The sequence below is a fragment of the Cricetulus griseus genome, assembly GCF_003668045.3.
Source record: "Cricetulus griseus strain 17A/GY chromosome 1 unlocalized genomic scaffold, alternate assembly CriGri-PICRH-1.0 chr1_1, whole genome shotgun sequence".
Lineage (NCBI taxonomy): Eukaryota > Metazoa > Chordata > Mammalia > Rodentia > Cricetidae > Cricetulus > Cricetulus griseus.
The window spans coordinates 48878254-48903310 of NW_023276807.1; the positions used below are offsets into that span (position 1 = coordinate 48878254).

General features: G+C 42.9%; 1 protein-coding gene across 4 annotated transcripts in view; it reads right to left on the reverse strand.

Annotated features, from left to right (window-relative positions):
• Prag1 (PEAK1 related, kinase-activating pseudokinase 1) overlaps positions 1-25057 on the reverse strand; it is a 51832-nt gene that overhangs the window by 11448 nt on the left and 15327 nt on the right. For all 4 annotated transcript variants that reach the window (XM_027391239.2, XM_035452411.1, XM_027391240.2 and 1 more), the window contains exon 4: positions 6824-6981. In XM_027391239.2, the coding sequence (XP_027247040.1) occupies positions 6824-6981 (158 nt within the window). The remainder of the gene's footprint in view (positions 1-6823; positions 6982-25057) is intronic.

A 25057-nucleotide genomic window follows, 5' to 3' on the forward strand; every position in this document is an offset into this window, starting at 1 on the left:
AGAGGGAAAAGCATGAAATTGCACAAAGCGTGGTGGGTGGCTCCCTTGAAGTGTGGACTTCATGTATCCAACTGGGCGTTATATACACACATAAAGGTTTAACTTTTTTTTTTTTAATGAAAATGGGTCTGGAGAGATAGCTTAGGTGCTAAAAAGACCTGAGTTTGAGTTCCAGAACCCACGGAAAAAGAAAGGCATTGTGGTACAAGCTTGAAATTCCATCATTAGAGTTGAGGAGGGGAGACAGGCAGATTCCCCAAGTCTTGTCCATCTAGGCTACTTTGTCAGTTTCAGGGCAATGAGAGCATGCCTTATACCATAAAACAATAATAATAATGACAAAATGTGGATAATTCTTGAGGTTGTTCTCTGACCTTCACACAAATGTGCACACTTGTGCACATGCCTGTACCTGTGCAATCAGGTATATGAACCACAAGCTGCAGGCAACTCAGGGTCCTATAATCTCTCCATGTGGATACACTGGAGCTACCTGGGAATGGATGTTAAAATGTGACCTTCTACATGGAACAGATTTCTCTAGCATGTGATGGGAGCTGTCACTCCAGGGTGACTCTGAACTTTCTTAATTCTCAGAGAACTAATTCTTCAACCCTGCCCCAGGGCAAACAGCCTTTGAATTCATGTTGCCTAAGTGCCTATTTACAGCAGCTGCTACTGTCTGCATCTGCCTGTTTACAGCAGCTGCCACCTTCTGCACTCAGCAAAGCCTGGAGAAGACAAGCATTTCCCCGACACCCAAAATGCTTTCAAATTTCACAGGTAAGCTATCGGTCTAAGAAATCTGCCTAAAAAGAAATCCTGAATAACTTGGGCAATGGCCAGAAAGACTCAAATTCAATGGCAGATGAAATTAATTCCACTACATCCTGGTTTTATGCTGGTATTGGACCACTATCTCCAAATTCTGGCTTACATGAGCAGTAGGAAAGGCTGAGGAAAATTCCTGGGAACTAGGCAAACACTCTAATGTTGAGCTAAATCCCCGGCTGAGTAACTTTGGATATGAACTAAGACAAAGGGTTCCGAACACCATTTCCCATGTTTCCCTTCAGTCTCCAGTTCTACACACAGCATATGCCCAACTAGAGATGAACACTCAGCATCCCTTTAGTGCATGTACTTCTGATGAGAGAGGGCTCCTCTGGGGGAAGCATCACCTGTGGCATACTGGGTGGGTCTCACAAAGGCGGGGTAGGGGGAGGGTGCACACTGGTTTGGTATCTTTATATTTAGAAAACAAAGAAAGAGTCAAGATTTCGATGGCTGGGAAAAACAGGTTAGTCCCCACTCAGAATGCAGGGCAAAAGTTCAAATGTGGTAGCATGAGGAGTCTTATGACAGAGTCTCCTCTTTTTGCTGGGTTTAATAGGTACTTCTACTGTCTCTACAAAGCCAAATGAGAGTTGGGCTTACAGAGGAAGTGGTCAGCCCTGTTTTGACCCATATGAGTGAGCACCATTCAGCTCTTCTGTGCACCATTCTCTGCCTGTAGCCAGGCTAAGGCAAGCGTGGAGGCAGAAGGCACAGTCCCTTGCAAGATCTCCAAACTTTGCACATGTGTGTTAGCCAACTATGGGTGAGGCAAAGCCAACTGAATGTGTGTGTGTGTGTGTATGTGTGTGTGTGTGTGTGTGTGTGTGTGTGTGTGTCTTTGCATCTGCAGAACTTGGAATAGTCTATGGAGCAAACAGCTTCATAGATTTGCCCACTCGTCAGTTAATATTCCTTATATTTTTGGATGTGAGCCTAGCCTTTAATGGCTGAGCCATCACTCTAGCCCCATCAGTTAATATTCCTTAAGCATCTATTAAATGTAAGACATTAGAAACGAATCAAATGGGGGAAACTCTGCCCAGACCCCGGGGCAGTTTGAACGCTCATTAGATGAGGAAAGTACAGCCAAACCACCTGTGTTGGCACCTTGGCATGCAGAAAGAGGCAGTCTAGGAGGTTTCTGCCAACCAATGGGTAAGGTAGGGAGGGGCTCGGGGGTTCTCCAGCCTCACAGTTTCCCAAAGGGAAGTTGTGCTACTTCTCTTTTGGTTCCAGAATCTGAAGAGGCTCAATAGCACATGGAAAAATAAAGGGACAAAGTGGAGCACTCCTTTTAAAGGGACACCTTGCAATTTTCCAGGAAGATCAATGTGGCTTAAACTGGAAGCATGTTATTAGCATTTTGCAGCTGGCTGGAAAATGTGGCATTTGGGAGGAATCCCTCCAGACCATTCGATCATCTCTGCAAGTGACAATGTGGTTTGCATGGAGGGAAAGACAAAAGTCTCCATTTGGAAGACAGCCCCCCTGTCTCCTTTGCCAGCCAGCACCTCAGCTGAGGCTCTGGAGTTTGGGTCTTTCACCTCTTGCTGTGACATAAGCAGTGAGGGCTTTCTTCTTAGGTAGCTAAACTAAAACTTCATTCAAATCACTTTTCATTGTTGGTAGAAAGGTAAGATGACATTGTTAGAGGACAAATTGAGGATAACTACTTGAAATACATCCACATTTTAATGCACCAACTCTACTTCTTCTAAGAATTTATCTCAAATATTCTAACCACAACTCCCCAGTGTCTGTCTCGGGATCCTACTTTAGTTTTCTAACAGAACAACTGAAACTTACTGGTAAGCAAAGGGTTTAAATGATGGCTCACGATAAAAAACAAAAACATATACAGTGACTTTAAAAACTGAGTCATACTAAAGGTTCTGACCGAAAGACTTCAAGCACAAAAAAAGTATACAACTGAATTTTAGGACACTTGAGACATTCATAATGACACAGAAAGTGTTCAAAGTGTCAGTGGGCACTGGGATGGGTGTCGGGAGACAGGCTTTTTATTGCCTACCTCTCTGCATTGGTTGATATTTAATCATAGATACATATGACTTACTTAAGTAATAGCTTAAAACTCAGATTAAAGAAAACCATTTAAGACGAAGCCTCTTTGCTGACAGGTTAGCTCAGGATACTGAAAGAAAGCATTGAAACAGAATATATTTTCCTCTGGGACAAACACCTATCCTTTAGGAACATCTCCCGGGGCAGAATCCCCAACTCAGTTCTTGATGAGCTGGGGCAAATACTGTGCTAGGACAATTACTTACATAACATATTAGACTGAACCTATGGATTTAAGATCTAGCGATCTAATAAGCCTGTCCAATCAAGCATACATTCAATTTAGGTTGACAGTTGCCGGTGGCTTTTTGAAGATCTTTTTGGAAAATATGACCTCCTTTTTGCAGAGCTGGAGGTGACAGTACTTGCTGAAGGTCAGGCTGTCATTCATTCTGACTACAGTCTAATCTTTGTGGACTTCCTGTCTCTCGCCTTGACAGGCATTCCTACCCCTCCCCACCCCCTTCCTGGCTTGCTGCATATGTGGAACTAGCCATGTGCCCTGTGAAGAAAGGGACTGGGAAGTTAGTCTTCAGCATCTGGAATTGTACCCAGCACATTGTTTATAACAAACATCTATCAAATGAATGACAGAGTATGCATACAAACACACCCACACCCACCCACACATATGAATGTTTTATTTTAAACCTTACTGGCATTATTGTGGAGAAAAACAAGCTCATTAATGCCACAGTATTTAGGTTACATTGTTTTAGCTCTGGCTTGCTAGCTATACAAAAAGAGTCAGCAATGCACTTCTGGCTCTTGTGTCAGGTGAGGTTCTAGGGTCCACTGCATGGTTAGAGCTCTCTGCCTCTCTGTTGACGATGTGGGTAGCTTCTATTAAACACCAAATTCTAACCTCCGTCTGTTGAATCACTCAACTAAATCAAAGAGGGAAGTGATCTTAGTATGACAGTAAGTCTGTGTTTATTTGGGTTTTTATAGTTGTTTTGAGTCATCGTCTCTTATACACTGGCCTGGATTCCAATCATTGCCTCCGATGACTTTGCACTCCTCATGTTCCTGCCTCCCCCAGGCAAGTGCTAGGATTGTAGGTCTGTACCACCATCCTCAGCTTTGTGTTTGTAAAGATAAAGGTGGCCACTTAAAGCCTCAGAGTCTCCTGCTGGCCATTTAGCTGATGACTTCTCCGTCACAGCCATTCATCTGTTCTCCACAACAGACATGACCCTACAATTGCATTTGTCCTTCCTGAACCAAGCACATTCTAAACAACTGCTTTCAGTTGACTCTGCTTAATGAACTGACCCCACAGACAAAATGTCCTAATGCATGTAGAGGAGGCTATGAGGTCTGACAGAGCTATAAAGTGGAAAATTTTACAATGATATTAAAACAGCATTTTGTTACTTTAAAATTTAGATAAACTCCTACTTAAAATTTTTCAACAGGTTTGAGGGAGGGGTGTTGGTTTTTTGTTTTTTGTTTTTTCCAGATAGAGTTTCTCTGTGTAGCTCTGGCTGCCTAGCACTTGCTCTGTAAACCAGGCTGGCCTCAAACTCAGAGAGAACCACCTGCCTCTGCCTCCTGGCTGGGATTAAAGGTGCACACCACCACCAGACCTTATATTCTTATAAAATTTAAATTTTGCTTTTGCTATGAAACCTGGATAGCAGATCTCTAACTTTGGCCACCAACCTTGATAAATTCCTAACATTTTTTACGTAAGCTACTGCTATGATGGGCTCTGGAATGACATTTTCCTCAACCCAGACCACATCCTGGATGCAAAGCACCATCAAGATGCATTGCTTCACCAGTGAGTTCCTGATGCAGATAAATGTAGAATCCAATGATTTCATTTGACTTTCCTTCAGACTGCAGAGAGGCTGACACTAGTTTTCATTTCACAAAACTCCAGCTTGAACAGGTGCCTCGTCCCTTCTGATTCATTGCCACGGTGTCTGTTCTCAATGTCACCAAGTCAAGATGCACAAGTATTTCAGTTGTAAGATAGAAGCAGATAAGAAGTTGAGGACAAGCTGGCCAGTGGTGGTGCACACCTTTAATCCCAGCATTCAAGAGGCAGTAGCAAGTGGAGCTCTGAGTTCCAGGCCAGCCTGGTCTACAAAGAGAGTCCTAGGATAGCCAGAGCTATACAAAGAAATCTTATCTCAAAAACAAAACAAACAAGCAAAACAAAACAAAACCAGAGAGTCTGAAAGCAAGTGGACCTGATCGGTGGTGGGAAGTGGGAGGAAGTATTTCTCTTGTCACTCTCAAAACTGAGACCCATATGAAAGAGCAGCAGTTAGACAGAAACGGTTTGCCCATACAGGAAGGGTTGGCACACCTTGTTGATGGTGGAACCTAAATTTGGGGGTTCTTGCCTACTGAATATCTGATTTGTGCTAAAGAAATAACCGTGGAAATGAATTTTTTGATTTATGTTATTCAGAAATTAATATGAGAAAATACCTTTATTGAGTGCCACCGCTGTCCTCCCAAGATGCAGATGGCTCTGTATCCTACTCTACACATGACTTCTGCATGCCTTGCACCATGCAGTGCAGCTCCCCTCATCTGCACCCAGAATAGTACATCAAGCTGCTCCCCTTCTCCCAGCATGCAACGCTCCCCTGTGCCTTTGGCTCCTCTTGATCATTTTAGTATCCTGGGAAAGCTTTTGCTCCTTCATGTCTACATCCTCATGTCTAACCACACCCATGTTCTCAAAAAAACCTTTCTGGAATCCCCTCTCAACATTCATTCTAGAAGTTCTCATGTTCTGGGGCAACCCGATCTCCTGTCTTACCCCATCTACCCATGTGTCATACATGTTTTAATCTCATCTTTCCCAGCTCTGAGGACAGATATCGTGATTTATGGTGAAGCCCTTCAGTCCAGTTCTCATGATACCAGCGGGGTGGTGGCTGAGGGAGGAGGAGTGCATTGTAGACATCCTTCTTAGAACTTGTCGGGATTCTTAAGAGAGTAAACTGGAAATGACTGGCGTGGGTGCCTGGCTCAGATAGATACCCAGGCTTTTAGGGAATAATGTGCTTCACTGAAATTTTGCACAGTGGGATGGGGAAAGGAAGGAGATAAGAGTCCAGAAGAGCTACAGAAAAAGACAATCTTGTTTTTGCTACATTTCCCCAAAATCCAGACGAACACATTTCCTGTTTTCCAGTGAGAGCTAGCAGGACTTTATCATTGGAAATTTATAATCCATGATTGCAGATGGAAATGTTCCATGGGGTCCTCTACCAGCAAAATGCCCTTGGAGAAAAAGTACTTCCATAAAATGAGGAAGTCATGATAGCACGTGTGTGAATCTAACATGTTAAGGCAGCTAGGAGAAGAGCAGGAGATGAGGATACACGCAAAGCATGACCAAGGGGTGAAAGGTCATGCACACTACCATGAAATCCACAAGTGCAGAACAAGTTCCCTTTTAGGAATATGCCTAACAGGACATAGCCTCATATTATACCTCAATGGTTATTTTAGAATAGGGGTAGGCAGTGACCTTATAAAGCCTTCAAGTGTTATTTAGCAAACATTTGTGTAAACATCTATTATGTACATATATGCATACACGTGTATGCATGTAAATGAGACACCTAGACATCTGAGATTCCAGGGACCCCAGTAGACAGGAAGAACCATATGGTCAACCCTCAACATGTGCTTGATTGTAACCTCCCTTTACCCTGTCACCAAGCCCTGTCACTTCTAATTACAGAAGGTGATATAATGAGGTAGCTTGTCATATATTCATGAGGGATAAAGGTCACCAGCCCCTGGGTAGGGTCTACTTCTTGAACAAAGTAGCACCGGACTAAAAGGCCTTGCTAGAGCCTTTCTAATCCTGGTAACTGACTCAGGTCTGGTTTGCAGACCCTGTAGATTGTAAGCCTATCTGTGTTACCTCCATCGCTGCAGGTCCTGGAGTCTGAGGCAAGGCTGTCCGTGGAGCCCGTGGTGAAACTGACGTGGGCCCCTCTGAAGGACGGGCTGAGGCTTTCTGCAGAACTCTGGCTCACTTTTTCCAAGTCAGAGCTGCTCTTGTTCATTTTTAACAGATGCCTGGAGAGGGAAGAAACCATGGACGTGAGATTCAGTTGGTTTCCATTGAGTGACCCTACTGATGGGTCACAGGCTTCCCATGCTCTCAAAAGCTGCACAACACCAGGAACTTATACTAAAAGTAATTTTGGAGAGCAAGAACAGGGGTTCTTATGACATCTTATGTACTTGAATGGTGTTTGCTGAGATGGTCTAGAAGACTCAATGAATTCAGACAAGCTCCAACATCCTTGGGAGGAGCCTGCTTTACATCTGATCCCATCTGCCATTGCTGTCTATATTCTGTGAAATGCGGCTTCAAAAAGAAAAAAAAAAATTGGAAGCAGTATCACCCAGTCCACTTCCTAGTGACACACAGAGATTGTATAGAGAGCTTGCAGAAATTGGATGCTTTTACAAGCCCTGGACTGAATTGCAAACTAGAGCTAAGACCATGGGAAGCCTTTGTTTGCTGGTGCCCTTCTGCCAAAGCTTCAGTGGTCTGCTCCTTGAACCCGAGAAAAAGTTTATTTAAATTTTAACCAGACCTCCAATGGAATCACATTAAACCTTAAGCCCAAACTGCCCTTTGGCTTCCTAAGAAACTGTTTGCTCTACTACTTAGATAGCAGACATATCAGAGATGTGAACACCAACTGTAAGAACAAAGGCCTTGCCTTTAAACAAGCAACGCCAGGCAGAGTGTTCAGGTTACTGACCCCTCCTTCCCTCTTTAAGAGCCATGTGACTATTCACTTGTCACCTGACAGTTGCACTGTAAAATGAGACAGACGAACAATTAGTCCAGCTCATCCCCATTTGCCTGAATGGACACTCCTTGATGGCCTCTTTGTCTTACTATGGTAGACCCACACTGAAATATCTGCTGTAGGAAACATTCAACATGGTATTGATTTGGCAGCAGAACTGCCTTACTTAATGTCCATGACCTTACAGTCAGGAATTGAGAAATGCTTTTTGTGGCTGGATTCTCTTGTTATTTATTAGAAAGGTTTACAGAAAACTTGTTTTCTATCATAGAAAATGCTCTTTGGAAATCTTGTCGTTCCCAACTTAAGACCCACATTTGTTTTCAAGCCATCAAATATTAAGTGACCATGACAGTAATGGTAAGAGGAAATCTTAATATTGTAGGACCACTGTCAAGATCTAGAAAACAAAACAAGACCAACAAAGAAATAAAGGGAAATGAAAACAGAGCAAAACAGCAAGGACCTCTTCATGCTATGGGAATAATGGTCTTTACTTAAGCTTCTGGTGAAATTAACAATATATTTTCTTCATCAACTATTTCAGCAACAGCATTACAGCTTACAGACTGTAAGCAGCCTCCAAATCTTGTGTGTTGCAGGCTCTGGCCTTCTGTGTAGCAGAGTACAAAAGTGGAGACTTTGAGAGGTGATTGGATAACTGGGTCTCTGATGTCATGGATTGATGAATACATTTATAATTTCAGATCATAATGGGGTTTTGAGAGGCAATAGAGCATTTAGGAGATGATGCCTGGTTGGAGGAAGCAGATCATAGGGGACATGTCCTTGAAAGCTATGTTTTATACTTGGTCCTTTCTCCTTTCATCTTTCTGTCCCCAGGCTACCATGAAACAAGCAGCATTGCTCTGCCTCCCAACACCAGCCATAATGTTCTGCTTAATCCCAGGCCTAGAAACAATGGATCCAAGTCTCAGAGACTGGACTCTTTCTTCTTCCAGGTTGGTTTTCTCAACCAACCTGGAAGTCACTGTATTGGAACACAAACAACAAATGGCTTTCTCAGAAGTCTCAAGATGAAACTTCCATGAGGACAACTCCATGAAGGAGAGGGGCTAGCTCCAAAGTATTCTCTAGATTTGCCCAGTCGTCAGACTAGACACTCAGTGGCTAGGGAGATGACTGAGGAGATAAGAGCACTTGGTCTGCAGAATGAGGATTTGAGTTTGAATTCTTAGCATCTCCATTAGAAGGCAGGTATAGCTGTAGGAGGCAGAGACAGGTGGATCCTGTGAGCTTGCTGGCTATCTAGCCTAGTGAAAAGGTAAGTTCTGTTTCAGTGAGAGACCCTATTTGAGGGAATAAGGCAGAAAACAATAGAAGAAGATGCCAGGCTTCCTCAGGCCTTGGCATGACTAAGTGGGCACATGTATCTACACACACACACACACACACACACACACACACACAGAGAGAGAGAGAGAGAGAGAGAGAGAGAGAGAGAGAGAGAGAGAGAGAGAAGAAGAAGAAGAAATTAGGGTGATGGTGGTGCACACGTTTAATCCTGGCACTCAGGAGGCAGAGGCAGGCAGATCTCTGTGAGTTCGAGGCCAACCTGGTCTACTAAGAAAGTTCCAGGACAGTAAGGGCTACAGAGAAAGAGAGACCCTGTCTCAAAAAGCCAAAAGAGGAAGAGAGAATCACTAAGGGACCACTTGAGCTCCCTGATTCCTGAGCTGGTATGGTGCCTACTCCATACACTTAGTAAACACTTGACGACCTGTGTATAGATAAACAAATCTAAGAGATCACAAATATGTAAACAGACACACACATATGCAGGTGTGCCAGATTTGAAAGAAAAGGGAAGTCTTGGGTGCTTGATGTCAATCTCCATACAAAAGCAGGACCAAGGATGGTTCATCAATACAAAGCATGAGCATGTTGTGGGCTATGGCAGACATTTTATTTATAACTTATCACCCATTGCTGAATTTTATTAACATGTGATTTAGGGGTTCCATATTTATATTCATTTAGCAGCCAGCCCACAATTTCTCTTTCCTGTCTTTTTGTAAAGGTTAAATCAGAAGTACAAAATGAACGGAGTCATTTTTTTTCTTTTTCAATTATCCAATGTCATTTTTATAAGACTTATGGGATTCTTGAAAGGTCACTGGAACTTCCTATAAAGTAACTGAGGCCTTGCAGTGTAAGTAACATCAGTAAAGTGAGCTCTGGCGATCACAGGACCAAGATAGGAAGTGGAAGTCCCAAGGTACAGACCCGCAGGTGTCAGAACTCGCTGTGACACAGGCAGTACCGGGGTGATGGGAAGACAGCAAGCCAGTCTGACCTATCAAACAGTCAGTCATGATGAGACAGACACTCATGCTGTATCTCAGACTGCACAGCATGATTTGTGTGTGTGTCTCTGTGTGTCTCTCTCTCTCTCTCTCTCTCTCTCTCTGTGTGTGTGTGTGTGTGTGTGTGTGTGTGTGTGTGGTTAAAAGGTGGTGGTAGTATTTAAATCTATAAGCAGAAGCTATCAAGGAAAATGTTTCTGACTTGATTTAGAAAGTATCACTTAAATAAGAAAAGCAGAGAAAAAATGTAGATGGATGGCTAGATAATTTTCAGTGCTTTAAAATTTCTAACTCTGGAAGGCACTGCATAGAAAGGGGAAAGGTGAACCTTAGGGTAAACAAGCTTCATGTCTGCAATCCCCATGTACCATAAATTGATATCTAGAATATCCAAAGAAGGCCTAAAGAAAATCACCAATGACCCCATTTTTGAGACGGCAATAGAGGACAGCAAAAGCTCAGAGGGTAAGGGTGAGTACACCCAAGCCTTCCTGGAACTCACAAGGTAGAAGGAGAAAACTGGCTCCCAAAAGTTGCCCTTTGACCTCCACACATATACCATGGCAAGCACATGTCCACACACATGTACCCAATAAGTTTTAAAAATTTTTCCCAAGGCAATAAAAGTGAACAAATAATTCATAAAACAAGACTCAAGAAGTCAGTCGGTGCACAAAAAGATGGTCAGCCTCAATGAGTAAAAAGTCTGTAAGCCAAACAAGCTCTCACTTCCTCCAGCAGGATAGCAATAGTAGCTTGCATTGTTTGTGGGACCATAGATTAGTATAGAGACACACATGTACCACCACCACTGCCACCTCCAACAATTTAGTGAATCCTGAAAGTTAATCCAATGTAACCCAGTGTCTACCTTGAGGCCTACTTATCCTTGAGCAAAGTTATTAAAATCACCAGCAGAGAACGGGTGGACACAAAAGTTTGCTAGCAAATAGTTCATTTCAAGAAAGTAGAAACAACCAGAAAATATCTACAGGGAGCCTTTGTGAAAATTTACTTTGTAAAACTTTTGTTTGAGGCTCATGTTTATGTGTGCTGGATAAAATATTACATAGTCTCTATGTGGTCCTTGGCTGTCACAAAAGGTACTCTAGAGTTCAGATCAACAGTTTTTCTTGAACAGCAAGGCAGTGAGCGCTGGAGGACCCGTAATCATGACTGTAACTGCTCAACTTTGCTGGCGTGGCAAGAAAACAGCCACAGCCACTGAAACTGAGTGGGGATGCTATCTAATAAAACTTTCTTTACAGGAGGCTGCAGGTCTGCAAAAATTACTAGCTTCTGTTCTAGAGAATCCATCTCTAGAAGAAATACAATGTGAACTGCACATGTAGTTTAAATTTTTCTAGTAGTTACATTAAAAAATATAAAAGATCACAGCTACCGATTTCAGTGTCATATTTTAGTGCAACAAACCTAAGGACTGTCATTTCAACATATAATCAATTTTTCTTCCTTTTCTTTTGATAAGGTTTTATAAAATAACTTGGGTTGGCCTGGCACTTGCTATATGGCCCACATGGCATCAAACTCTTAGCAATCCTCCTGCCTCAGTCTCCCAAGTACCGAAATTATAAGCATGAAACCACCATACCCAGTTAATACAAAAATGTTAATGAGTCACTTTAAGTTCTTTTTCATGCTACATCTTCAAAATCTTCCATGTATTTTATATGTATAGCACACTGAAAGTGCTAACTACACTTAAACCAGGAGCCACTGCACTATAGAGAAACACTCATTCATGTACAAGAATGTTCAGGACAGACAGAACTCTCCATCAATAAAGGAACACGGAAAATATGATATAATCTTCCAGTGGAATAAAATATAGCTGTCAAAAACAAATGAACAGGGTTATGTGCAAACATAAAAAATTCTTACAATGCTAAAAATCGAAAGTGGTTTATACAAAGGAGCAAGTGCAGTGTGATATCACCCACAGGCTTTAGAAACACAAGTATAAATTTATTCTTTAAAATCATCTAATAAAATATGAATGATGCTCACTGGCTTTAAGACAGTAACTGTGCTTGGTGGGGTAGGACTCTTCCATGGTATCAGTCAAGTTCTACTAAAATAGACCTAGGACTGAGGGAGCAGGTCAGGGTAGAGTGTGTACTTCATGAATTCCCAGTCCTGGGTTCCACCCCAATACCACACAAGTATACAAAACAAATGAAGAACTAAAAACAGCAAAATGTTAGTATTTGAAAAAAATCTTAGGGAAGACACCCGAGTACCAGTTAAATTATTATTTGAATTTTATTGTATGCTTAAAATATATGATAGATGGAAAATGAGTATGTCTCCTTGAGGTGGGAGGGAGGGGGAAAGGGATGATGGAACCCACTAAAGCCTGAATGGAAGGCAAGGACCTGGTATGTCCTGGAGAGCATCATCTATCCAATTCCCCCAAGGAAAGTGCAGGTACCGTGATTATTGGTTTCCCCTCAAGAGAGCCTGTGGATGAAAAGTAGTGCTTCTCAGATCTTAGTCCTTCTGAATCTGGCCCATAAAACACAGGAGCCATCTCTTTGGAGTCTTACCCAATGGACACAGCAGATCCATTTTTGTCTGTGGTTTCAGGATTGATTTCCAGTGTACACCTGGGGAAGGACAGTGGTACCTAGCAGGAGACTGGGCAAACGTTCACATATGAGGCAGAAGTCAATCATGACAATTCTGCTTCCCCCTGGTAAATCTCAAGCAGTTGATTACCATAGGTAATTCAAAATTCAGGAGGCCTTGGGAGTGCTTGGGTATGCATGGGGACATACTTTCTGATATATACTGGGGGGAGGATCCATTTTTTTAAAAAAGTAAAATGTTAGGAAGGGTTAGGGATGCACTAGGTAAGGCACTTGCTTACTTATGTATACAAGGCCCTGGGACTCATCTTCACTGATGTCAAATCACATAACCAGCTGCCGAATCTCAGAAGCGATGACTCTCACGAGACAGCATCAACAACTTCCACCCTGGAAACCCAGACCATCTGCCCTCTTTGAGGACCGCCACTTTAATCAGGGAATAGGCCAAACCACATCAAATTTTAAAATGAAAGGCAAGCTTGCCATCAAAGCCCAGACTTAAGTCAAGATGGTTTTGATTCTTCAGTCTCTGTGTGCAATAGGCTTCTTAAGATTCTCTGAGAAGGATTTAACATCCCAAAGGTGGCCTCTGAACCTCAGGAGTGTTCCGTCAGATGTAAGGCCAAGGAACAACAGGAGTAAGTTAACGATGCATAGCAAGGCTATATTTATACCGATAACTCAATTTGTTTTGTTTTTCACAAACCCTTTATAAAATGAAATCTGACATCCTACGACTTAAGGAAGTAACTTCAATGGACAAAACACACATACACTGGTCTTTTCTCTTTGGTGGGGAAACAGATCCCATGATGTCTGTTCCATCCTGTGACACACAACCTATTCTTGCTCAGACTTCCTTTCCCACCTCCCACTGTTGATTGTGTGCAGGGTCACAGGAGATCTATGTGAAACACACAACTCGATGTCACAGCGTCTTTCCACACCTCGCTCTGCAGCTGCTACCGGGTGCTTTTAGAATGGCTTTTCCCTCTATTGTCCTGAGAGTGAAGTTTTGTCAGAGTGGTCACTATACTACACTGGAAGAAAGCTGGGGGGCGGGGTGGGGGTGAGGATGGGGTGGGGAAGAGTCAGCCGGAAGAACCATCTGCCAGACTTCCTTATTCATAGGAACAAGCCTCATCTAAAAATACCCCCAGAGCCTCCAGAATGAGAACTTTCAGAATAGCTGAAACCCTTCATGGAGGCCATGTGCCAGTGCGCAGCATGAGGCCACATCTCCAGTTTCACATGGCAGCTAGAACCCACAGATGACAGCACAGTTTACAGTGTGACGGAAGCAAACTACCATTCTCCCCACTGGATTTAGTTTAGCTCTTAGACACTTAGAGACGAGCTTCCCGCCTCTGGCTACAGATCTGAAAACACAAGTCACACCTGTATCAGAGTTTGAAGCGGACTCTTTCCATTTTGATAAACACACCACCAAGTGTTGGAATCGATCACATCTATTAATAAGTTTAGTGATAACATGGAGGAGACCTAATGAAAAAACTGCATGTTCCGGAAGTGGAAACCACTAAACATTCCTACACACCTTTCAAAATCACTAAATTAGAGGTCAAGCATTGGTTTCGGATCCATAGAGTGAATGCCTCTATGAACAAGGCACAGCTCTTACCATCCTAGCCTCCAGCTCGTGGTGCTGTCCTCATGGGGTGGCTTCATGAGCCCCGTGACTGGCCAGCCGGTGACTTCGGGGTTGCATGGAGCAACCTGTGAGGTGAAGGGCCAGCTCCAGAGTGCTTCCTTACACTGCTGTGAGTCCCCAGCTCCGAGCTCTCTGCTTCCCTCAGTTCCTCTCTGACTTTTCTATAAAATGCACTTCCTGCAGGAGCACAGGAAAGCAGGGACAGCTCTGCCTCTGACCCGCGCCTTTAATCACCAATTGTCTCATTTGGCCAGCTCTAAAAATACAGTGCATGTCTCTACTTACTTTCTAGTACCGGGCCTCTCTCTGAAAGTTTATTAAGTGATTCATGTTTGCTTGATAAATAGGAATACCCATCCTTGAACTTCTCTCAGATGTCGTGTTAATTGCAACGCGTCCTTGCTGCCTAGCTGCAGTAGCAATCCTAGGATCCCTGATGTTACATACACATTGTCTGCTCTGTGCTGTGTGTTAGGAGCTGGAGGATGCAATAGTGAGTGGAATCCACACAATCCCTGTGCTTCAAACCTGCAAATGGGTAGGCAAATATTTCTTAAGCTCTTTTACGGAGAATGAAAGCCACATCTTCAGTAAGTCTTTCGATCCTGGCTCAAACTCTTTTTTGGAATAATGCTATCATTTTGACAACTGAATGCAGAGTCCTACACAGAGTGCCCACAGGCAGGCTATATCTTGTTTGCCATATTTTTTTTTTTTTGTCACGGGTTCGTGACAGAAAAAGAAATCACAGACTTTCTTTGGCAATCTCATTTTGAAATATTCTCCTCTAGTATCTACAAACACATTAGAAAACCCACCAGGGAGTAGAGCTGGGTATGCTGGTACATGTCTGTAAACACAGTACTAGCCAGAGGTGGGTGCAAGCAGGTGGATCACAGAACTTGAAGCCCCTCCAGACCAGTGGCTGTCAGGCTTCCTATCGCAGTGACCCTTTAATACAGTTCCTCATGTTATGGTCACCCCTAACTATAAAATTATTTTCTTGCCATTGCATATTTGCTACTGTTATGAATATCATTATAAATATCTGAAGTGCAGGGTATCTCATACGTGACCCAGTTGGGAACTGGTGATCTAGCTGAATGAATAATGTGGTGGTTTGAACACAAAATGTGCCCCAACCTGCTCATGCTTTTAAACACTTCATCCCCAGGTGGGAAAGCTGTTTGGGAAGGTTTAGAGGAGTGGCTTGGCTTGAACAAGTATATCACTGGAAGCAGTCTTTGATTGGTGTAATAAGAAGCTGAATGGCCAATAGCTAGGCAGGAAGTATAGGCAGGATTTCCAGGGAGAAAAGGGAGAAGGAATCTAGGCACACAGAAGAAGTCAGGAGACATGGTGAGGAAACAGGAGGTGCAAGATGGAAGATAGGCAACGCCACATGATAGAAAGTAGATTAATGGAAATGGGTTAATAAGCTATAAGAGCTAGTTAGGAACAAGTCTAAGCTACAGGCTGAGCTTTCATAATTAATTAAGGATACATGTCATTATTTATAAGCTGGTAGCCCAAAGAAAAATCCAACTACATTTAAACAATTCTAGACACACTGAGCTTTCATAACTAATAAGTCTACATGTCATTATTTATGAGCTGGTAGCCCAAAGAAAAATCCAACTACATTCAAACTATTCTAGACACACACACACACACACACACACACACACACACACACACACACACACAAGAGGAACACCATTTTGGTTAATATACTACCACTTTTCCTTATAAATTCTTTGTTCAGACAAAACTCATCTTCTGTTCGACACTGCAGTGCCCAGCGTTTCCCTCCCCTCTCCCTGTCCAGACAGGGAGGAACTCCCCCTCTTTCCCATTCCAGCCTTCCACCCTGATGTGAGCATTGGCTTCACTTACCTACAATTTCCTTCCCTACTGCAGCCTTCTCTGGCAGCCCCTCTCTCTGGAACTCGCACTGAACTGAGTGAATCATCTCACTGAGCCTATCTGTATAAACCTGGTTAAAATATTCTAGCTGTTTCATGTGAAACAAGCTTTTTACCACCCTCAAACTAGGCACTGGTGGCAGAGCTGTGTCACAGGCAGGGCGTGCTGGAACACAGAGTGAATATTAAATACTTCTTGATTCAGTTTATCTGCCTTGGTTTCAGTATCTCCCTGGCATCTGGGAGAAGAAATGCTTTCCATAAGAAAGAATTACCCTTGCTTGGCAAAACATGCAAGAGGCAGGAATGCTGAGAAACTTTCGATTGAATGAGAGAAACTTTCTCTTATCTACACAATACAATGGTCTTAATAGCCTACATTTCAATACTTTGTATAGTCTTTTTAGAGAATATGGGATTAGACTGGCAACAAACCTAAAAAGAATTTATTGTCTTTGGTGTTTTTCTTTCTTTTTTTTTATTCTGTATTTCATTTGTTTGTTCTGAGGCAGGGTTTCTCTGTGTAACCCTGGCTTGATGGAACTTACTCTGTAGACCAGGCTGGCCTAGCACTCAGAGACCTGCCTGCTTCATCTGCTTCTGGGATTAAAGGTGTGAGGCACCACTTCTTGGCTTGTTTTGCTTTGTTTAAGACTTGGTCTCATGTGTTCCAAGCAGGCTTTCAACTTTTGAGATCTAATGATGACAACCATGAACTTGCCCTATTCATGCTGTTTGGTGAAGATGTTCTAAGTTATTTCTAAGTGCCGTAGTGGCACCTGAGAAGACTGAAAGGAACAGGATGCTCTGGGGAACTTTTCCCACTCACTTATTTGCATGTATAAGTATAGAAAATCAGTTTCATCTGTGGTCAGATGACATCCCTGGTCCCCACAATGCAGGCTTGTCCATTTGCATGTGCAACCAGTGCCCCGCCATTCTGATGAGATTTTACAGCCTCAAAGGCCCCCTGGCTCAATTTTGCATTTAGTGCAAACCATTTAAAAGTAAGGATAAATCTTTTAAATAAAATAAAAATGGAAATAAAGCCATAATTAATTCAAAAGGAACTGCAGTAGTATAAAATGTATATTTAATCTTTGCCCTAGTTTCTTTGACACACAACTCCTGAAATTCTTAGACTCTCCAAAATGCTAAGTATCTTTTCCTGTACTAACACTAAGTATCTTTATAGACTAATGGCTGACAGCATCTAGAGGGGTTGTAGGGTGGAAGCTGGTCACAGAAAGGATGACCACAGCAGGATTAGAGGGTTGGGATTTTCAGTCCCACTTCCCAAGCTCCAGGGAATGGAGAAGGCTGAAGGTTAAATTAATCACTAATAGGGAATGCTTTAATCAATCGTGTCTTTGTCATAATTGCAAGGGATGGGGCTTAGGGAGCTTCCAGGGAACTGAACGCATCTGTTTCCTGGGAGTGGTATACCAGAAAGGACACAGAAGCACCACACCCTGGCCGTGTACCCTGACCTGTTTATTACTCCACCTGGTAGTCATCAGAAATCTTGGGAGATCTTTATAATAAACCTGTAAGTGGATCTATTTCCTGAGTTGCTCTAGCAAATCAATCAAGCCCAGGGAAGGAATTAGGGAGCCTGATTTGCAGCTCAGTCAGAAGCACAGGTAAAACAGCCAAGGACTGGTCATTGGGATCTGAAAGAGGGCAGAGGCAACCAAGGACTAAGACCTTAAACCATGGGACCTGAAAATGTCTCAGGCAGAAAGTGACAGGACAGGACTGAATTAGAAGACACCACACTACTGTTCTCTGCATAACTAAGTGCTTGATGTGTGCAGAAAGGCCCCATGATTTGAACATAGAAGTCTTCTGTGAGTATCGCTGAGTGAGCGTATTGGACCAAGCAAGACTGGTTTTCCTGTTGTTAGACTCTGAATTTGGAGTATCACCCACAGACTCAATGTTCCCACAAGCTCATATGCTGATGGTCCCTAGCACAACCATGTCCAGAGATGGTGCCTTGAAGACGAGAGTGAACTGCAGGGCTCTGACCTCACTGGTGTTTTAGCCAGTGTCCTTCATCTGAGACATTACTGTGAGACAGTTGAAAGTTTAGCAGAGGTGGTCTAAAGGGTATGTCTGTTCACAGCCCCTTTCTCACTTTCACTCTGCTTCCTGGATGATGGGAAGGGAGCAGGCTCCTCTGCTGTGACATTTTGAATTGCCTCAGGCCTGAAGAAAAGGAGCTAGTTGACCATCTTCAGAATCTTCTGAACCACGAGCCAATATGAATCCTCCCTCTGCTGAGGTTCTTTTCTGAAGTATTTTGTCATTGACAGTAAGCTGGCTAGCACACTGATAGCCTCAGAGAAACATACACACACACACACACACACACACACACACACACACACACACACACACACAATGGAGTTTGGGTTAGTAGTTGCTTTTAGTCAACGATCAAAATTGGTCAACAGAAATTTGCAGCTATCTGCCCTAGACTCTACACTGCTGGTAAAAAACACAACATTTGCTGAGATGGATCGTTTGGGTTTCCAAGAAGCAGTCTTGAGCTTATGTCACCAGAGTGTGCTTTCTCATAGATGTGTTGTGCTGCCAGGTACAGGGGTAAGATGGCAGACACCTAGAGTTTCCTGGGATGAGATTTCAGTGAAGGCAGAAGATGGAGACAAAGCAATTGAGGACTAAGTGTTGAGTGCTGAAAAACTCAGCAGCTAGACTCCATTGCGCAATCCATGACCCTTCATCTCCAGGACAACTCTCTAAGAACATGTGCTCCAGCTCACAGTTTGGAAAGTTTGTAAGAAGGAAGCTTCACACTTCTGTTCACACAAGAGGAGTGGCTGGGGAGAGATGAAAGCAGTTAAAAACTAAGCAGTTTTCATTCACAGAAGGTACTCCCATGACCTGCCCTGCACTAGGCAGGATCCTCGGGAGCCTGTGGGAGAACAGCCATCCAAGTAATTTACTTAGCTCCTGAATGGGTTTCTGGGTCACCTCAGAGGCCACTGGTGTGGTAGCTTAGCCAGAACACTGCGATTTCCCAAAATTACTGGCTGTGTCTTTAGAAAAAAAAGTACTTAGTTTCTCTATTTCACCTTCCCATTGACAACGTAAAAGATGAACACTTGTCTCTAACGATTTGGGGAAGGTTCTGGGATTAGTATTTATAAAGTACTACAAATAATACCATGAATGTAGAAAGCACGAGTTAGATGGATGGACAGAGGAATAGATGAGAGGATGGACAAATGAAGAGATAATGGAGTGATTACTTCAGCAGCCTCTAGTAAATCAATCAGTATCTTTGTCACCATCAAACCAGAAGGGTTAGAGGGTTCACTCCATCTTTATGCTTTTGTTTTCATTATGGCATTTTAGGGAGCCTAAAGGAGCAAGGACAACCAAGACGATGCTTTGAGGACACACTTTATTCTACATTAACCAGAAAGAGTTGATTTGCTCATCTTTCAGACTTCATTTTGAATCTATGTGTTAAACATTTGGATCATTAGAGTATAGCTCCAGATGTAGCTGCCATGCCAACACAATCTCCAGCCAACCAAGTTACTTAACTCATTTCCCCCAGCCAATCAGTTTCTCAAATCATTGCCTGGCTTTCCATATAGGCAAATGTAGGAAAAGAACAGCCCTTATTGTATTATCTTGTTTGCATAAGAGAATCTCCTTCCAATACCTCAGGTTTCCTAGGACAAAATCTATCTCTTCATGTCACGTCCTCATGAGCCAGCAAATACCTCCAGTGGCTGACTCAGCCAAGCCAGTAGTGATCTCTTGTCACTAAGTGAGTCACTGTGGCTGTAGTCTTAATCTATCTATTCTTATAACAATCCACCCATGAAGATTACCTACACCTGATGGTAATATTTTTGTTTCTAAGCTATTGGCTTTGGTGAGTCTGGTTTCTGAATTCTCACACTCTTGTTCTTGGTTGACAAATAGTTCGTCTACTTTCTTGATGATGCACCGGTACTGTTATTCTTTTGTTTAAAAAGAAGAAAAGAGAAATTTCTGAGACAGACATATTAACTATAAGTTTATTATAAGACGCAGCAGAATGGGGAGACTAAGAAGAGGAACAGGGTAAATGGCTGACCACCATGGCCGGTTGCCATAGAGAGACAGAGCGCACAGAGCGCACAGAGAGCGGGACAGGAACAGAGAGAGAGAAACAGGGGGAGAGAGAGAGAGTAAAGGGGAAGGGGCCTATCTTTTAAAGGGGTCCTCTGCACCTGCGTGCAGGCTTCTTTCCCATGGAACCTTGGGCTGACCAGGGTATTGCCTGAGTGGATTCCACCAGGTAACAGGGGCAGGACAGCATAATGCCTGAATCTTTCATTCCCACGTTGGGCGCCAAAATGTTATTGTTTTGTTTAAAAAGAAGAAAAGAGAAATTCTGAGACAGACATATTGACTATAAGTTTATTATAAGGCGCGGCAGAATGGGGAGACTAAGAAGAGGAACAGGGGTAAATGGCTGACTGCCATGGCCGGTCGCCATAGAGACAGAGCGAGAGCATAGGTGGGGGACAGAATAGCACAGAGAGCGGGACAGAGAACGGGAACAGAGAGAAACAGAGAGAGAGAGAGAGAGACAGGGGGAGAGAGAGAGCGTAAAGGGGCAGGGGCCTATCTTTTAAAGGGGTCCTCTGCACCTGCGTGCAGACTTCTTTCCCGTGGAACCTTGGGCTGACCAGGGTATTGCCTGAGTGGATTCCACCAGGTAACAGGGGCAGGACAGCATAATGCCTGAACCTTTCAGGTACCCCACTACTAGTCTTAAGAAATCAGTCAATGTTTGTAGTAGACCCCATTTCTATACCCTCACTTAGAACAAAGCTGACAGGATCAATTCTTTCCCTTCTTTGTGCTGCTCCAGTGTGTTATCCAAGAAGGGTCAGAACTACTCACAGGCTCTCTTCTCTTTACACTCCCTGGTCAGTTCCCCAACACTCTTTTCTCAATGGCTCCATTTCCCTATCCTCAGATTTGGCTCCAACCTCCTCAGGCTGGATTACTCCAAACACATGCCAACCTTGCTTCTGCTTAGTACTTTTCTAGAAAAAATGTACAAATATGCCTCTAGGGCAACAATTAATTCATGCTAGATTCCCCAGAAACTGCAGATTTCATCCTAAGATTGATATGAACACTTGAGCCACAACACCAACAACAGAAATGGAATAATATTGTCAAAGTAGAACCATACTGGAAATCTCGAGTTTCTTAACTCAAAAGGTTATCACAAACCTGTGGTAATCGAGACTGTGGAACTTATTTGAACACATATGCCCAGACAATATTCGTCAAGGTGGCAAGACCATTTGATGGAAAAGGACAGTCTTTCCAATAACAGATGTTAAATTAAAGCATTGGATGGATTTGGACCCTAGCCAATGAAAACTAACCCAATGTGGATCGAAGACCTATATGTAAAGCCTAAAGCAATCACATCGTCAGAAGGAAATGGGACCAAAGCTTCATGACACTGCATTTGGCAATGACTTCTGGGAATTGAACCAAGGGATGCACAGAGGAAAATGATGAATTGGATTGCATCAAAATGAAAAGCTTTCATACATCAGTGGACATACTCAACGTAGTGAGAAAGCAAGCCATGGGCTGGGATAAATACATTTGCAAACACTGCTTCTAATAAGGATTTAGCATGCAGTGCCAATGAACTTCCACAAGTCAGTAACTATGACAACAGTAACAACAGAAGTTTAAAATGGGAAAAGACCTTAAATAGACATCCCTCTAAAGGTTAGAATAGCCAGAAAATACATGGAGAGATTATTTTTTTAACATCACTAACCATTAGAGAAATCCCGATCAAAATCACAATGATTTCATATTCATACTATTTCATACTCACACGGAGGTTGCCATATAAAAACAAAACAAACAATCCCCAGGAAGTAGCTAGTTTTGGAGAGGATGTGGGGAAATCAAAGCCGTTGTTTACTACTGGTGGGAGTAATAGTGGCACAACAGTTATGGGACATCACTGTGTGGCAGCTTCTCTAAAAAAAAAAAAATAATAATAATTAGATATAAAATGATGCAGAAATTCTAACTCTTGGCTGTATACGCCCCCAAAATCAAAGGCAGGGCACAGGAGACCATGCACAAAGCAACATTATTCACAACGGCTATAAAAATGGAAGCCATCCAAGTGTCCGTTAACAGATGAATGGACAAAGGACAGAACACAGCAGAATTCCTTCAGAGGGAATTCTGTCAAAGCACGGCATGGCTGAAACTTGAAGGTGCTGTGCCAAGTCCAACAGCCCATAACAAAAGGACATCTAGCACATGACCCCACTCAACATGAAATACCTAGCACAGAAGCAGAAACAGAAAATAGAATGGCTGCTATCAGTGTAAGGGAAAGTGGTGAGTTATTGTTTGATGTACAGTCTCAGTTTTGCAAGATGAAAAGAATTCTGGAGATCGACTGTACAACTACATGAGTGTGCAGTTGACTCTCAACCCACAGGTTCCGTTTCTGCAAACCTAGCCAGCCACAGACAGACAGTCAAACTTAGTGAAACCCCATCTTAAGCTTTAAGAAAGGCCTGGGTGTGTAGCTCAGTGGTCCAGTACTTGCCTAGCATGTACCAGACCCTGGGTTCACTTGCTAGAACCTTCCCACAGCCCAGAGAGATATGGCATGTTACACTGTTACTTTGTGCCTGCATTAGGTTATGTTAACTGTATTCTGCAACGTATCCTTGGCCCTTCAATAATTTCACTCCAATTTGAGTGAAATCTAGGTTTTTGCACACATTCTCAGTTCACTGCTTTTGGCTTTCACTGAGCAGTTCCATTTCATACACAATGACCTTTCACATACCTGTTTCTCTAGAGATGAGTATCTGGGATTGTTCAAACTTCCTGCTACTATAAGCAATACTGCAATGGTTTTCCTTGTATATGTCCCTTTATTGAATGTCCCCCTGTGTGAATTTCTCAAGAATGAAGATTGTGTGGCGATGGTGTATCTAATAGTCAGTTTTGTGGCCTGGGTTTGAACCATACACCCACACCAAAAGTTAGGACTAAACGCAATTAATAACTCCAGAACTGGGGAAGTGGAGACAGGTGGGGACAAGAAGTTTAGTGGTCAGCCGGCCTGGACAAATTGGCAAGCTGCAGGTCCCAGTGAGAGATCCTGTCTGTGTGGTAGCAGGAACATGAGGCAGTTGGTTACATCCATGGTCAGCCAGGAGCAGAGAGGAGACAGGAAATAGAATGGGTTTAAAATAGTGAAGGCTCAGCCCCTAGTGACCTTCTTCCTCCAGCTAGACACCTCCCTCCCTCCTAAACATTTTACCTACAGAAATGACCAGGGACAAAGTATTCAAATAGATGCAGACATTCTAGACCCAAGCTACAGCACCAAGTAAAAGTGACTCATCAGCACATATCTGCCCTGTTCCTCTATCAGCTCTTACAGATGTGTCCTGTCCCCAGAGAGCATCTTTATATAAAAGATGATCTACCTTTTACCAGCATGTGTTAGGAAAATGAGTTTTGTTCTGTTTGTCCAATTCAAATTCATAACATTTCACTTCCACTTTCAGACTCACCAGCCACAGGATTCTGACACATTTCCCATATCTGCTCCCTCACTTTCCAGTCATGGACATAGAAAGGCCCACGGGACAAGCCAAAAGGGAAAGGGTTGAACACACAGTGCTTAACAGGCTTAAAGACTGAAAAAACAAATTCAACATCTCTAAAAAGAGGCATCACCTTAAGGAACACTGATAAATCATGGGTCGTCCTAATCACTCACTGAGAGGAAACAAGGCATTCTGGCATTCCAGTTGGAAATCAAAGGTGACATTTTCTGCTAACACTCAACTTAGGCTAGACAAAATAGAAACCCCATCCCCTAAATAAAGGAACTATTGAATTCCTAAGTTAACATACAGAATGGTTATTGAGTACCAGTCTTTGTGCATCTTACATGGTAAATTTTAGATTTTAATGCTGATTCCAAATAGCTAGCACGTGTGTCAGAACTTCCATCTCTGCACACCCTGCAGACACGACTAATCATTTGCTGCAAATTTGATCACAGTCTAGGTTCTCACATAAAGCTCTATGGAAGTATTCTAGCTGATTTGAACTAGCATAGAAGATTCTGCTTTCCTGGTTCAAGGACATTGGGCTACAAAAGCTAACTTGTGCTTTGACCTTCACATTTTAGCAAGAATCATTTTAAATGACTGATTTTAAAATTCTAGACTCTCCTTTGCTTTCCTACCTGTCTTGTCCTTACATGTTACTTACTGTCATGTCCACTGATCTCAACAATTTGTGTATTTATTTATTCCCATTACTCTTCACAAAGCTTCATGGGAAGAGTGTGACCATGCTTAACACCTACCATTTCCTGGGATCTGTCCAAAGCCATTAGGAACAAATGCTGAATGATCTCAACACAGAGACTGAGGCCATTTAAAGTCAGAAATGCACTTTCTGCCCACATGAAGGACAGCAAGGACTCCCTGTAGTTCATCTATCAATCATGGAAGAAGGAATTAGAGCTAAACAAATCAACAATCCCCACATAGCATAACATGCCTTGGGCACCAACAGAGAAAACTGCCTACCAATTGGTTACTCCCATGCCCCCAAAGCAGTCAGGTCACCCCAGCAACCAAGTCCCTTTGGTTACTAGATGCAGACAGAGAGGTCTCTGTCACACAGACACCTTAATCTGTGTTTCCTAACCTCCCTCAGAAAGGATGAA